Source organism: Brachyistius frenatus, unplaced genomic scaffold, assembly GCF_029030835.1.
Source record: "Brachyistius frenatus isolate BFR_SWC_R1_liver_20210118 unplaced genomic scaffold, ASM2903083v1 Contig_198, whole genome shotgun sequence".
Lineage (NCBI taxonomy): Eukaryota > Metazoa > Chordata > Actinopteri > Embiotocidae > Brachyistius > Brachyistius frenatus.
In genome coordinates, this window is record NW_027210797.1 from 288,138 (window position 1) to 302,223 (window position 14,086).

General features: G+C 40.7%; 1 protein-coding gene across 1 annotated transcript; it reads right to left on the reverse strand.

The window, feature by feature from the left end:
- Positions 1-3,361: 3,361 nt before the first annotated feature.
- Positions 3,362-13,368, reverse strand: ube2v1 (ubiquitin-conjugating enzyme E2 variant 1). Its single transcript, XM_069718742.1, has 4 exons — positions 13,303-13,368; positions 10,177-10,325; positions 9,388-9,513; positions 3,362-4,689 (listed from the first exon to the last, which is right to left on the reverse strand). Exons 1-4 carry the CDS (start codon positions 13,322-13,324, stop codon positions 4,543-4,545), a joined length of 444 nt encoding a protein of 147 aa, XP_069574843.1. The 5' UTR covers positions 13,325-13,368; the 3' UTR covers positions 3,362-4,542.
- Between the last annotated feature and the right edge of the window lie 718 nt (positions 13,369-14,086).

A 14,086-nucleotide genomic window follows, 5' to 3' on the forward strand; every position in this document is an offset into this window, starting at 1 on the left:
TGTAATACTCAACTGGGTTTTGTGACTTTCTTTTATTTAGTACAGTTCATAATAGTTTATGAACTGCACTTCAGTTAAGAATAGTTTCTTAACTTCATTGCCCTGTTGAAAAATTTACAAAATGTCAACACGTGGTCAATTTAAGGGGTTCCCAACACAATATATGCTGCGCAAGGTAAGGCCATGCAGCTATTTTAGTTTATTTATAATTCCGTTTATTCAATCTTAAAAATAATGAAAGTCCCCAATATCAAGTTGAGCTGAAAGCTGGCGCAATGGATGTATCCAATTTTACACAACTACTTCCCATGAGGAGCACACTTTGGCCTGAGCGAAACTCTAATAAAGTGTCATATGTGCCTCTGGAGGAGCTTTTTGTTATCTGAAAATATAACTCAGAAAGCTCATATCACAATTACTACTGGGGGCAAATGGTATAAAAGATGCAAGCGTTTACCTGCGAAGAAGAGTCTATCTAACACTAAAATATTGGTATTTTGGGTAATGTAGGATCCAGCAATAAAACATAATATACATACTGACAAAAAGATAAATGCAACAATTTAGTTTTTGCTTTTTTTCACAAAAGATCCAAGACTTCTTTCATAAACACAAAAGGACTTATTTCTCTCAGATTTTGTTCTCAAATTTGATCAAATCAGTGTTTGTAAGGACTTTTAAATACATCCATTGTGGGAAAATCTCTGAACTATTTGACTATTATTTGACTATAGAAAATCCTCCTGTTGGCACGCCTGACCTGATGCGTTTTTTTGGTCTCAGAAAGTGACACCCCCCCATGTCACTCAAAACATCTCTCCAGGCTCATTGCTTTATTGCCTATGACTTCCTAAAGCATTTTATCCATCACACAACGATAACACCGTTGCACTGTTTAATTCGTTGCACTGTTGTTTAGTTTAGTTTAATTTCATATTTTTCTATTTGTATATAATGTGTATTTAATAAAACTTATATTTAATATTTTTTACTACCTCAATTTTTTATTAGTCATTATTATTGCTTTTCCCTGTATATGCTGCTGTAACGTAAAATTTCCCTTTGAGGTATTAATAAAGTATCTATCCATCTATCTATCTATCTATAAAGGGTCCACAAAACTTAATGTACAGTGGGTACAGAAAGTATTCAGACCCCTTTAAATTTTTCACTCTTTGTTTCATTGCAGCCATTTGCTAAAATCAAAAAAGTTCATTTTATTTCTCATTAATGTACACTCAGCACCCCATCTTGACAGAAAAAAACAGAAATGTAGAAATTTGTGCAAATTTATTAAAAAAGAAAAACTGAAATATCACATGGTCATAAGTATTCAGACCCTTTGCTCAGTATTGAGTAGAAGCACCCTTTTGAGCTAGTACAGCCATGAGTCTTCTTGGGAATGATGCAACAAGCTTTTCACACCTGGATTTGGGGATCCTCTGCCATTCTTCCTTGCAGATCCTCTCCAGTTCCGTCAGGTTGGATGGTGAACGTTGGTGGACAGCCATTTTCAGGTCTCTCCAGAGATGCTCAATTGGGTTTAGGTCAGGGCTCTGGCTGGGCCAGTCAAGAATGGTCACAGAGTTGTTCCGAAGCCACTCCTTTGTTATTTTAGCTGTGTGCTTAGGGTCAATGTCTTGTTGGAAGGTGAACCTTCGGCCCAGTCTGAGGTCCAGAGCACTCTGGAAGAGGTTTTCTTCCAGGATATCTCTGTACTTGGCCGCATTCATCTTTCCTTCAATTGCAACCGGTCGTCCTGCCCCTGCAGCTGAAAAACACCCCCATAGCATGATGCTGCCACCACCATGTTTCACTGTTGGGATTGTATTGGGCAGGTGATGAGCAGTGCCTGGTTTTCTCCACACATACCGCTTAGAATTAACGCCAAAAAGTTCAATCTTGGTCTCATCAGACCACAGAATCTTATTTCTCATAGTCTGGGAGTCCTTCATGTGTTTTTTGGCAAACTCTATGCGGGCTTTCATATGTCTTGCACTGAGGAGAGGCTTCCGTCGGGCCACTCTGCCATAAAGCCCCGACTGGTGGAGGGCTGCATTGATAGTTGACTTTGTGGAACTTTCTCCCATCTCCCTACTGCATCTCTGGAGCTCAGCCACAGTGATCTTTGGGTTCTTCTTTACCTCTCTCACCAAGGCTCTTCTCCCACGATTGCTCAGTTTGGCTGGACGGCCAGGTCTAGGAAGAGTTCTGGTCGTCCCAAACTTCTTCCATTTAAGGATTATGGAGGCCACTGTGCTCTTAGGAAACTTGAGTGCTGCAGAAATTATTTTTGTAACCATGGCCAGATCTGTGCCTTGCCACAATTCTGTCTCTGAGCTCCTTGGACAGTTCCTTCGACCTCGTGATTCTCATTTGCTCTGACATGCACTGTGAGCTGTAAGGTCTTATATAGACAGGTGTGTGCCTTTCCTAATCAAGTCCAATCAGTTTAATTAAACACAGCTGGACTCCAATGAAGGAGTAGAACCATCTCAAGGAGGATCAGAAGAAATGGACAGCATGTGAGTTAAATATGAGTGTCACAGCAAAGGGTCTGAATACTTATGACCATGTGATATTTCAGTTTTTCTTTAATAAATTTGCACAAATTTCTACATTTGTTTTTTTTCTGTCAAGATGGGGTGCTGAGTGTACATTAATGAGAAATAAAATGAACTTTTTTGATTTTACCAAATGGCTGCAATGAAACAAAGAGTGAAAAATTTAAAGGGGTCTGAATACTTTCCGTACCCACTGTACACCCTCTGGTCATGTTTACTGAAAAATTGCAGACGCGCTAGAGAAGCTCTCACAAAAACTTGCAAAACTCGGGTGCTGCTTTTGATCAAGCGACAACATTTGAAACACCTACTCATTCAGGTTTTACCTTCTGCTTGCTCCATGCACGTCACGACTGTTTGCTGTCCCGGCTCCTAAATGGTGGAATGAGCTCCCCACCGACATCAGGACAGTGGAAACTCTGTACATCTTCCGCCGCAAACTAAAAACACACCTCTTCAGGCTTTACCTTGAACAGCAGAACTTTAGTAGCACTTAAAATGACACTTACTGATAGCACTTTGTAGTTTGGCTTTCTTGAAGAAATTGTATTTTCTTGATTCTTGTTGTTCTGGGTTTTGTACCCTCATGGTTGAAATGCACTTATTGTAAGTCGCTTTGGATAAAAGTGTCAGCTAAATGAAATGTAATGTCACACTGCTATGCTTCATATATATATATATATATATATATATATATATATATATATATACACACACACACACACACACACACACACACATACGCACACCTATCCATTTATCATTTGGACATCACTGTGGAGAATGCCAACACAAACTTGTGCAAAAGTTATAACGTTTATTTCAAATAAAACCATGCAACAGGTCACCATCACCCTGATTCAACCCATGTTAGAAAATAAACATCCAAAGCCGTACATTGCGATTAGTGGGCATTCACTGTGTGAGAGAACAGATGACACCGTGGAGTACACATTGTTCAGCCTGAAGACTAAACGGACCCCAAAAGAACCCAAAATTAGAAAACAAACAGAATCAGTTCCTCCTCTCTCTCTTCCACACAGGCCACAGTACAGTGGTGATCGTGAAAAGGTGCCAAGAACACAAACTCTATATTATCAGAAGAAAGAAAGCACAAGGACCTGTAGCCTCCCCCAACCCTCCCCTACCCCCTCCCCCTCTCCAACCCCACCTTTCCTCCTCCTCCCACTGGCTGCTAATCAATCACCGTCAAAAAGTGATATGAACCATATGGCACACAGAAGACAAGTCTGAGAACATGAATGATAAGCCAGCAGTGCCTTGCTGATAGATTTGTTGCTAAATGTCTGGTAGCAGTTCATTCCCATATATGAGACATACATTCATGTAAAAAAAAAAAAAAAAAAAGGCCCCTCAAATTCACATCGTTGGGATATTGGGAAGCTGGGGAGTTTGACACTGATGCAGCCTGAGAGACTACACAAACAGGTGTTTATTTTGTGAGGGACATTTTTCAGCATACTCTAAAATGTTGAGGTTTCTCGTGTTGAAAAAAACAGATACTGAAAAACAATAGGGTTTTGTCCCTACAGGGCTTGAACCCTAATTATCCAAAGCATTTTAAGAGTCGTATTTTAGCCGGGGTTACAGAAGTAGTTTTGTTTTTCTTAGCAGTGAGTTGATTCACATTCCTCATGATGATATCCATATAACAGGGATTAACTGTCACCACTTTTGAAGAAGTAAGAACACACACATAATCGATACACTCAAGTCAGGTCAAATCAGGTAAATCGCAAAAAAAAAAAAAAAAAAAAACAACACGAGATGTACAGAATTCTTGTTTTCTAAAGGTCTGGTCTGTACCATGAACTTTTACTTGGATGACTGGGCACTGGGTGAGGTTCCGCTTCACCTACAAACCCCTCTTTTCATCCGATGGAAGGCTTCCGAAAGCGCAAACAGGAAGTCAAAAGTGTGTCTGTGTGAGAGATAGGGAGGGATAGCAGCAGGAGCCTCAGTTGCTGTACACCTGGCCTTCAGGTGGCTGGGAGAGCCTGTTATTTTCTTTCATCATCATGTGCTGTCTAAGCTCCTGCAGTACCATTCGAATGTTGTAGGAGTTTTTCCACCGGGACAAGGCTGTCAACGTCTTTATGTCCACCTGAAAGTAAAGGGAGGAGAGAGGCGTTGGAGATCAAGGTGTTTTTGTTAGGGCCCCACCAATGAAGTTTAACCTACTTGAAAAGACACAGAGCATCAGAACCATCCATTTTGATGAGGCCGTCGCAGTTGACCGTATTACTGCGCATCAGAGTCGACAACTGATGCCATAACTTGGATGCGTCGAGGCAACTTTTTTTTGTTCTTTTTTTCTTTTAACCTTCTCTCGCTTTGTACACCAACTTCCCCAATATGTTCTGTGTGTGCAGTTCTTTTTTTCTTTTCTTTTTTAGGTTTTCCAAACACAAGACACCCAGTATCATACACACTGCGCAGACTTCAGACTAACTTTGTACATCGGTTGCACTAGTGCGCCTTTCCTTTTTCGTCATGCCTTTTGTCTCTGCAATAATACACACTCAAATGACAAATTTTTTTTGGGGGGGGGGCAAAATTTAGTAAATACCTAAGATCCCAGGACAGAGCCCCGCTGGTCTACAACAGGAACCTGGTCGTTTTCTTCCCTGACCACACCCCCAGCGTTGCCAAAGCCAGAACCGCGTTTGCAGAAATACGGAAGGCGCTACGAGGAAGGAACGGAGTCCGCTACGGTCTGCTGTGCCCAGCCAGACTCCACACGACAACGAACACCGTGATTTCTGGATCCCGGCAAAGCCATGGAGTATGTCCAGAAGAAATACGTCCCATCTACCGAGCCTGCTGACTAAATGTATCCTTACCAGCACAGTTAACCACAATAAGTACTGTTCAGTGACATTTGCACTGCCACATATCGGCGCATAATTATTTCCTGCTTCATTTTATTTATTTATTTTCATATTATTAAAATTCCACCCGAGACGGGAAAAGGAAAAATGGGCCTCATGGCTAATATTTTTGAATATGCCCGTCTCCCTCACGAGGCCACAAACCCTTATAGCCTACATTGTGACTGTTATTTATATTAATATTATTTGTATCGTTTTACTATATTTGCCTCACTGGCAGCTACCCTAAGAGGAGACCATGAACATTCCTTTAGTTTTGCGTGCAACTCAAGAGACTATTTTACCACGAGGACCCGTTTGATTTTACAGACCTATGCCGCTTGCCCTTAGTTGCTAGGGACTAGGTCCCACCGGACTGTTGTTAATGTTAGTTGACAGTAGTTATAAGAGTTGTGTTTTTCTTGTTTTGATCCCATTGTTCCCCGGGGATCCCGTGTTGGATATCAGAACAACAAGGTCAGCATCTATTTATCTTCAATTTTTGTTGTTGTTTTGTTTACCCCACTCCTATTGGTTTCACTATCTGGTCCAACTCCTCACAATCCACACAACAAGATTCAGGACTCGCACGCAGGCTTGTTTGTTTTTTTAATCCCCATCTCTCTTCACAAACTCCCAGAACATTGCAAATTGCCTATCGTACGTAATGGACTCGCTAGAAATTATAAGTGATAATGTCGAAGGCCTTCAGAGTCCTTTTAAGAGAAAGAACATTCTGCATCAGATGAAACAAGCCAACTGTCGTATTGCATTCCTAGAGGAAACCCATTTAACTGAAAGTAGGGGAGATATATTTTAGTTCATGGATTAATTGATGGTATAGAAGTGTCCCTCATAAATGTATACGCGCCTAATGAAGACGAGCCTGGCTTAATCAGGACATCGTCCAATCAGATGTGACAATATAGCTCAGGACTGGTGCTGATGGGAGGACACGTAAATTGCGTAATGTCACAATTAATGGACCGACAACCTGCCTCTGAAGCTCCACTCTCCAGAATGAGTGAAATTGATTGATTATATATTTACCACTGAGGCAGAGCTACATACGATAGTGGACATACTGCATGTAACCGTCTCCGACCACGCACCAGTGGGATTAAAATGGGACACGGGCCATAGACCAACATCTAAACAATGGAGACATAATGCGTCCCTCCTTAATGATAAAGAAATGACCTCCCTCATCACAGCAGAACTCGAGCAATACTCGTACGTCGGCTGAAACGACACCTCGTATATTGTGGGATTGTGCCGAAGCATACGTCAGAGGCCGTATCGTTTCATTTACATCTGCTGCGAGAACGGAAAAAGAAGGTAAACAGAGAATTGGAAGAAATAAATAAATAAAAGATTGAGAATATAAACACAAACAATCGGCGTCGGCCAGTCTTAAATGATCTAAACGCAACCCTGAGAGAACTCAATAGTCTACTATCAGATCAAATTGAGGGAAGTTGACGATTCACACACCAAAGGTACCATGAACATGGTCACAAGGCAGGCAGATTATTAGCATTTAGATTAAGAAAACAGCAATCATCTAATATAGTACAGAAAATAAAATCATTCAATCAAATTTTGTTACAAAGCAGAATCCTTTGCAGAGTTTAACGAATATTTATACAAGAATACAGATATTTATTTTCAGAGTCAGCATGGATATATCAATGAATTTTCATAAACCCTTTAAAGATGTTATCTCCACTGTTGCTAAAAGCATAACATCGTGCATTAGAATCTAAAACTATGGCATCGTCTTGGACGGAGGCACTTTTGATCACCCCAGAACAGATTTCTTCAGATATCTACAATTGAGAACTTTCCTAACGACGCACAAAGAGTGAGGAAAGCTTGTGGAACGCACCCCGAAAGAGGAGTTTTTAATAGAAACACAGATGGGGAATGGAGATTATAAAACAATAAGCAAATGATATAACATATTTCTATGAATTAATCTGCATAATCCCCTACAGCTAAAGCGTAAATGGGAAGCGGAAATGAGCGAGGTTAAACCACAGCTCATTTTCTTGCATTCTCCCAGATGTCCACCTCCGTGCTTTGTTTCTCCAAGTTTACGACAACGACGATTAGGTAAGATAAGGGTTAAATAAATATTAAAAATTAAAAACACGAGTAAGTATTCCAAGTAACATCACTTGATCAACATCAACACCTGAGTTACACACGTCTTTGTGACCAGTGATACCAGTGTATTTGCCGTGACACCACGAACTTAAAACAGAGCGCATGTACCACAGGTACCACGTGGACCACATGGACCACATGTACCACGGGTACCGATTTTGATCAAGCAACGTTACTTGGAATGCTTCTACCTCATGAAGGTTACTGCTGCACCCTTCTGATGCACATCACTGTACCAAGCGGTCTTCATGCATAACGGGAACAGCCTCGGATCCTTCGGATTGCTCCTCGTGTAAGCATTACGCAGTGTTTCCAATAGGTTGAGCATTTACTTGTGACGGTGGGTAGCAGCACAAAGATGTGACGAGCTTCAACAATTTTTTTTTTTTTAGCATTACTTTTTGGAATGAAACTATTTAAATTACATGTTGACTTTCCTTTATATATAGTGAGTGAGGAACGTGGATGGATAGTGTTAAGATTTTTTTTATGATGCTGCTGCGCTTACTTGTACTGCATATAATCCAATACAGTAATGGTACTCTCATTGGTTCTTTTTTTATTTTCTCAGGAGAAAGACAAAACCATCAACCACCAATCGCGCACTGTATAAATGAACATTCTTGAATAGCGAACTACAACGTCATTATTTTAAACGGGACTTTTTTTTTTTTCTTTGACAGTGTTTCTACTGTGCAGCCGTTTACCCACATCACTGGCGATCTGCCCCTACTCTTAAGTGATATGGAAAAGAGAGCTTCTGAAAGACGGATTGAATTAATGAACGCACTCCAGTGTTTCCCCTCGGCAGACAGCCTCGGCAGGGTGGGAGAGATTCAAAATCGATTCAAAATGCTGAAATGTTTTGCCAAATACACTTGTGCATTGGGCGGCCATACATTTATCGGAAACGCTGGATTAAGCGTAAATCTTCATTACATACGATATACAAGTCTGCACAGATGCGGACGTAAACTCAAATTTGACACGTTGACGAAAGAATACAAACACGAGGTGGTAATTCTGGTTTTAATTTAGACATCAGATATCCGAGGAATCCAGTTGGTTTCCTTTACGCCGAAATGTTTTCCGGCACACTTGATAACGTGTGATCTTCAGAGACAGCCGTTTAAAAAAAAAAATACACAGATCTCCCGTTTTATATGTTGTGAACTCGTTAATCGTATCCGTAATGACTCCCGGGCTCACTGTTACTTTCCGATCTGAGATTACCCTGCCCAATAGATGCCAGTAAACAATAATCACAAAATATACAGGCCAAAACCATGTTGATATTTGTTGCTGAGCCTACATGTCAGCTATTTTTTTTTTTTTTTTATCCAATTCATTTCTGCTGTAGGAGGACAGAAAGGCAGTCAGTTCTGAGGTGGAGGTTGGAGTCGACGTAGATCGAATGGGTCAGTAGCGCGTACGTGCCCTCCACATATCGCATCCAACGTGTATTCTCAGTAAACGAGTACAGGTTGTGACCTGTACACTGCAGCATCGCAAAAATGATCAGATAACTGATCAGTCAACAACTGCCACTTCCTCTGAGAGCGAAACTGAAGAATAAAGTAAAGTTGAAGTTCCACCAGTAGCACCGGCTGCTACGGGGAGCAGAGCACGTTTTTGGTAAATGAGCCGACGAGTGCATTACGACAGCCTCACAACATTCCAATGAAAACTGAATGGATGATTGAACTTGAAATGTAATCCATCAGGAAGGAAGGAAGGAGGGTTTGGGGAAATCTGGTACTCACCACACCAGTTGAACTGTTCACGCCACTCAGGTTGATCTTGTTAACAAAGCGGACGTGAGGGGGATACTCCGGGTATCTGGGTCCACAGTCGAGTTTCAGACTGTATATCCTGCCTTCATAGACAGTCTGCAATTAAAGAAAGGACAAAAGATCGTCTGTGAGTCAATTCTGATGAAGTAATCCTTTCGACTCGAGATCACGCACGCACACCGAACTGACAGATGCTGAACTTCCCCTTAAATGATCAAGAATCTGCCAGCCGGACCTGACGAGGCTCACTTAGGGTGGACTTGCCTTTAAGGTGGACCAACTGTGTGATTTCGGTGACAATATGTTCATCTTAGTTTGTAACAAATTTCAAACTTTTCAAACTATGTTCATCGTTCTTTCTAAACGTTACTCATTATTTATTTAGGAATATTATTTATTTTAATTACATTTTTAATGAGACGGACTAAGAGCAATTACATAATTTTCATTATGATCATTTTAGACTCGCCTTACACAGCGTGACATGCAAAAAAAAGGCACGTGGTCGCTGTTGTTGTTGCTGCACAGTTTAAAGACAATTAAAGGGGAAAACCAACTCTGCACCAGTTTATGTTTTGGAGCGCAACGAATGTTTTCTCTTTGTCAACTATAAAAGAAAAATTAAAAAAAATGTCCAGAGTTAAATGGCCCGTTCCATTTTACATAGCGATTCCAATGTAATGCCAAACGTGTATTGTCTAAATGAAGGGAGGAGCATCGCTCTGTATTCAGGTGCTGCAGGCCCCGGGCGTGGCTCACCTTGGCGGGGCCGATGATCATGCCATTCCAGTGAGTGAGCAACATGTCATCATCATCTGCGAGACCCCAGCTCACTGTACCGTCTCCGCCTCCCTTTTGACCGTCCTCCAGTTCCTCGAGCAGCCGAAAGCTGCGGGGAACTACAACGCCTTCAGACACAAATACACAAGACAAAAAAAAATAAATAAATAAGAAAACAGAAAAAAAGATAGTTAAATAACTTCTGTCTGATCGCATCATTCATACTGAATAATTTGACTAAACATAAGCTAGGTTAAGGTTATGGTCTGTGTAACAAACGTGTCTCCCGTAACGTTCAGAATTTTTGATAACATGATTTTTAATCATTCCGCTTGCGACTTTTATTAGGGTTGGGCATTTCAAGCAGAAATACCATTCAATATTCCCTGGGGACTAGATATCTTTCTGTTTGATTATCTAGATAAGCCCGTGTTTCTGTAAAAAAAAAAAAAAAAAAAAAAAAAGCCATCCAAATGTTGTGCACCATGTGCTCAAAAAAGGAAACGAAGGCCCAGTTCATGCCCCCCCCCCCCGATGCCAGCGTCTCTGCCTCTCCTCATCACGGCAAAAGGTTTCTCGGGGTAGTGAGGGCGACCAAACAGACACAAACACACACCGGACCGACTGATAGCCGCTGAGAGAAAGTCCCTATTAGGCTAAGATACTATATTCCATGTTGATATAAACTAAGGCTGTGTTCAAAATATGCACTCGTTCCCTGCTCCCTACATAGGGAAGTTCTAAGTAGGGCCCTATATATATATATATATATATATATATATATATATCACCATCGCTGCTTTAGTTATTGTGGATGTCTAACCACTGCTTTGCGCTGAAGATGCTTCACGTGCATTTCATTTCATACACATGCCGGCATCACCGTAACCACCGCCAGCCGGTAGATGTCCACAATCAGCAGAGGTGATCCCATTGTCAGGATTATTATCAACCAAAAGAGAAAACGGGTCTCGCAGCTTGACGTGAAGCTCCCGGAGTAATGCGACAGCCACCGCACTCATTTGACAGCAGGACAAGGAAACACAACTTCAGTAAAAGTTGGGAAATATTGTCCGCTCCAAACGTCCTGAATCGACAGCTCATTAAGTAATTGTTGTTAGAAGCCAAGCGACATCTCATTCCTCTTGCAGGAAGGTAGACAACCGGGCTACAACCCCAACTTTCGCCAAAACGAGTCGTCCTCGGAGCTGGACACCGGTCCCCGGGCGAGCGAGAGACGAGTGCAGGTATCGTCTTAAGAAGTGCGACACCGGCAAAAAGAGAGATGCTTAACAAATATATGAAAAAAAAAAGAAAAAAAAAGTGTGAAAATGTCGAGATAATTCTGGAACAAAAGGAGTTAAGAACGAAGACCTGCAAAGAAAGAACGAAATAGCTTTTTGTTATGTTCCATGATGCACAATTCAAACCAACGCGGTAATAGTTGCCCAGGGAAAAAAGAAAAAAAATTCTCCATGGGGGGGGGGGGGGGGGGCAATAAAATATATCACATCATATTTAGTCAAATCCCATTTGAATCTTCAGATTTGACTGAATACGGGTGATTGTTGATATATATATTTTTTTTTTGTTCAATAAATGTCAAACTTTTTGAATGAACAAAACTCCATCCCAGAGAAGACACTTTGTGTGGACACCTCAAAACAGATCTTCCATGCATTAGTAAGTGGCAAAAATTGTGATGCAAAATGTTGTATCGGTAGTTTTTTTTTTCCCCTTGCATTTCTGGGTCTTTATGTAGGTTTTAAGCGGCTTGTTCTGCCGTCACGGGTACACGAACGAGAAAAAAAAACAAAACACATTTTTGCATCGTCACGTATGTACGACACGCTTGAACAGCGACCGTTAGTGAGAAGGATATAGCTTAACACGGGGGCTCCCTCTCAACATATCTCGCATGGCATAACGGAGCCACGTGGTGACAATAATAATGAATAATAATCATAGTAATTATGATGTTATTGATGATAATATATCTAATAAAAAAAATAAAAAAAAAAAACATTTTCCTATATAGTTATTGAACTATGTGGCGCGGAAGTTGACGGGGTGTAGCTTTAGTTGTCGGACTGGACTACGTGTGGGTTTTTTTTTTTGGTAACCAAGGAGAAAGTAAAGTAATTATTTCAGCTATACACCAGTACGGTATATGAAAAATTTAAAGCGTAGGAAAAGTGCATACCGCCGAGCAATCGGCAAACTAATGACAAAACAAACTGTACTGAAAACACTTTCAAATGTTGCCCGTATGACTTTTGTTTAGTGGGCTTTCTAAAAAGCATTAAAAAAATAAATAAATAAATAAATAAAAACAAGCGATAATCAGCTATAGAACAAACCCACTGCTATTTAACAACAGGGCGTGAATATGCAAAATTAATCAAATTGACTTGGTTTGATATTCTTCCCCTCAGTTTTGAAGCTGCTTCTTTAAACTCTTTCTTACCTACTTCACTATTCAAATTTAAAAACGTGCCACTAAACACATATTTTGAGATTTAATAAGCAAGCAAAGACCTAAGTTGTTGTTGTTGTTGTTTTTTGGTGTTAAACCAGACCACGTTGTGTGTTGTTTTGAGCATTTTGTTCCGGAACACCAGACCTGAAGTTGTCGATCTGTAAACTAAAATAAAATAAACTAAACGTCCTGTAAGAAAACAACTTTGACAACGAAACGTCGAGAGAAAAAAAAAAAACCAAAAAAAAACCACGTGCGTCACCATTTTTTTTTTTTTTCGAATAAAGCAACCGACAATTTAAAAAAAAAAAAAAAAAAAAAAAAAGGGCAAATGTGATGCGGATTTAGTCCAAAACGTGTAACTTCTCTGACGTAATGTCTCATCAAAGGTTGACGTCGACGGCCGAGCTGCTGCTCAAAGACCCGAGAGCCAGCTTAGCTAGCCATCTAAACGAGCTAGCAGCGTTAACGACGGCGTGTTTCTGTCACCCCGGAGAGACTCTCCGGTCGAAACCCGAGTGCCCTTAATTGTTCAAGAGCTACGCGACACACGTGATGTGTTGTCCCTCTCAAGGAAAAGCAACGAACGCATACTGTCGAAACTGTCGGTGGAAGTCGAGACTTACATGATCCGGCGGCGGCCGCCATCTTTTTGTCAGTGCCTTGACGGGAGCGCGCACGTACAACTTACTATTTCCCTTGCGCGTGTCCGCCATCGTCGTCATCACCGTCATCACCTTTTTCTTCTATTAGATTTTTTTTTTTTTTTTTTTTTTTTTGGGCGGTTGGCAGACGAATTTAAAGGCGCATTACCGCCACCTGCTGGACCGGAGTGTGGCGCGAAAGATTGGCAGGAAATAACAACAAAACAAAAACCTAAATTGTTTTAATTAAACCCGTTTGAGTGATAAATTCTATCACATGTTTATGTGCTTTGATTATATTCAATGCACTCCAGCAATACATGCTGGACTGTCTCTGGCTGCCCACAATGGGCACATATACTGTGCATTTTATATTTTATATTTTTTACTGCTATTTTATTGCTTTTTATTATTCTATTATTATCTTATTGCTTCCTGTATGCTGCTGTAGCGAAAAAAAATTCCCCTTGGAGATTAATAAAGTAACTACCTAACCTAACCTAATCCTGCAGGGTGTTTATTTATTTTCTAAAGGATACGGTTGAGTCTTGTATGTCCTATTTGAAGACGTGTAAAGAGGGTCTCGTTTTGCACTGTGCTGATTTTTGTTCGGATATAAACGTGTCCATTTCCATCCCAGTATTCTTGCCAGACTTTGTGTGCATATTTATTTATGAGACTTTTGACTTCACTCTTACTGAGAGATACTCGTAAGTCTATTTTCTGTAGTTTCAGTGGATGTTAAGCCAACTTGTCAAAAATTTTT

Coding starts and splice junctions, on each gene's coding strand:
- ube2v1 (XM_069718742.1), bottom strand. CDS start 13,324: ATGGCGGCCGCCGCCGGATCAT. Junction 9,514..10,176: donor TGATCATCGGCCCCGCCAAG/GTGAGCCACGCC, acceptor CTTTAATTGCAG/ACTGTCTATGAAGGCAGGAT. Junction 4,690..9,387: donor TGAACAGTTCAACTGGTGTG/GTGAGTACCAGA, acceptor CTTTACTTTCAG/GTGGACATAAAGACGTTGAC.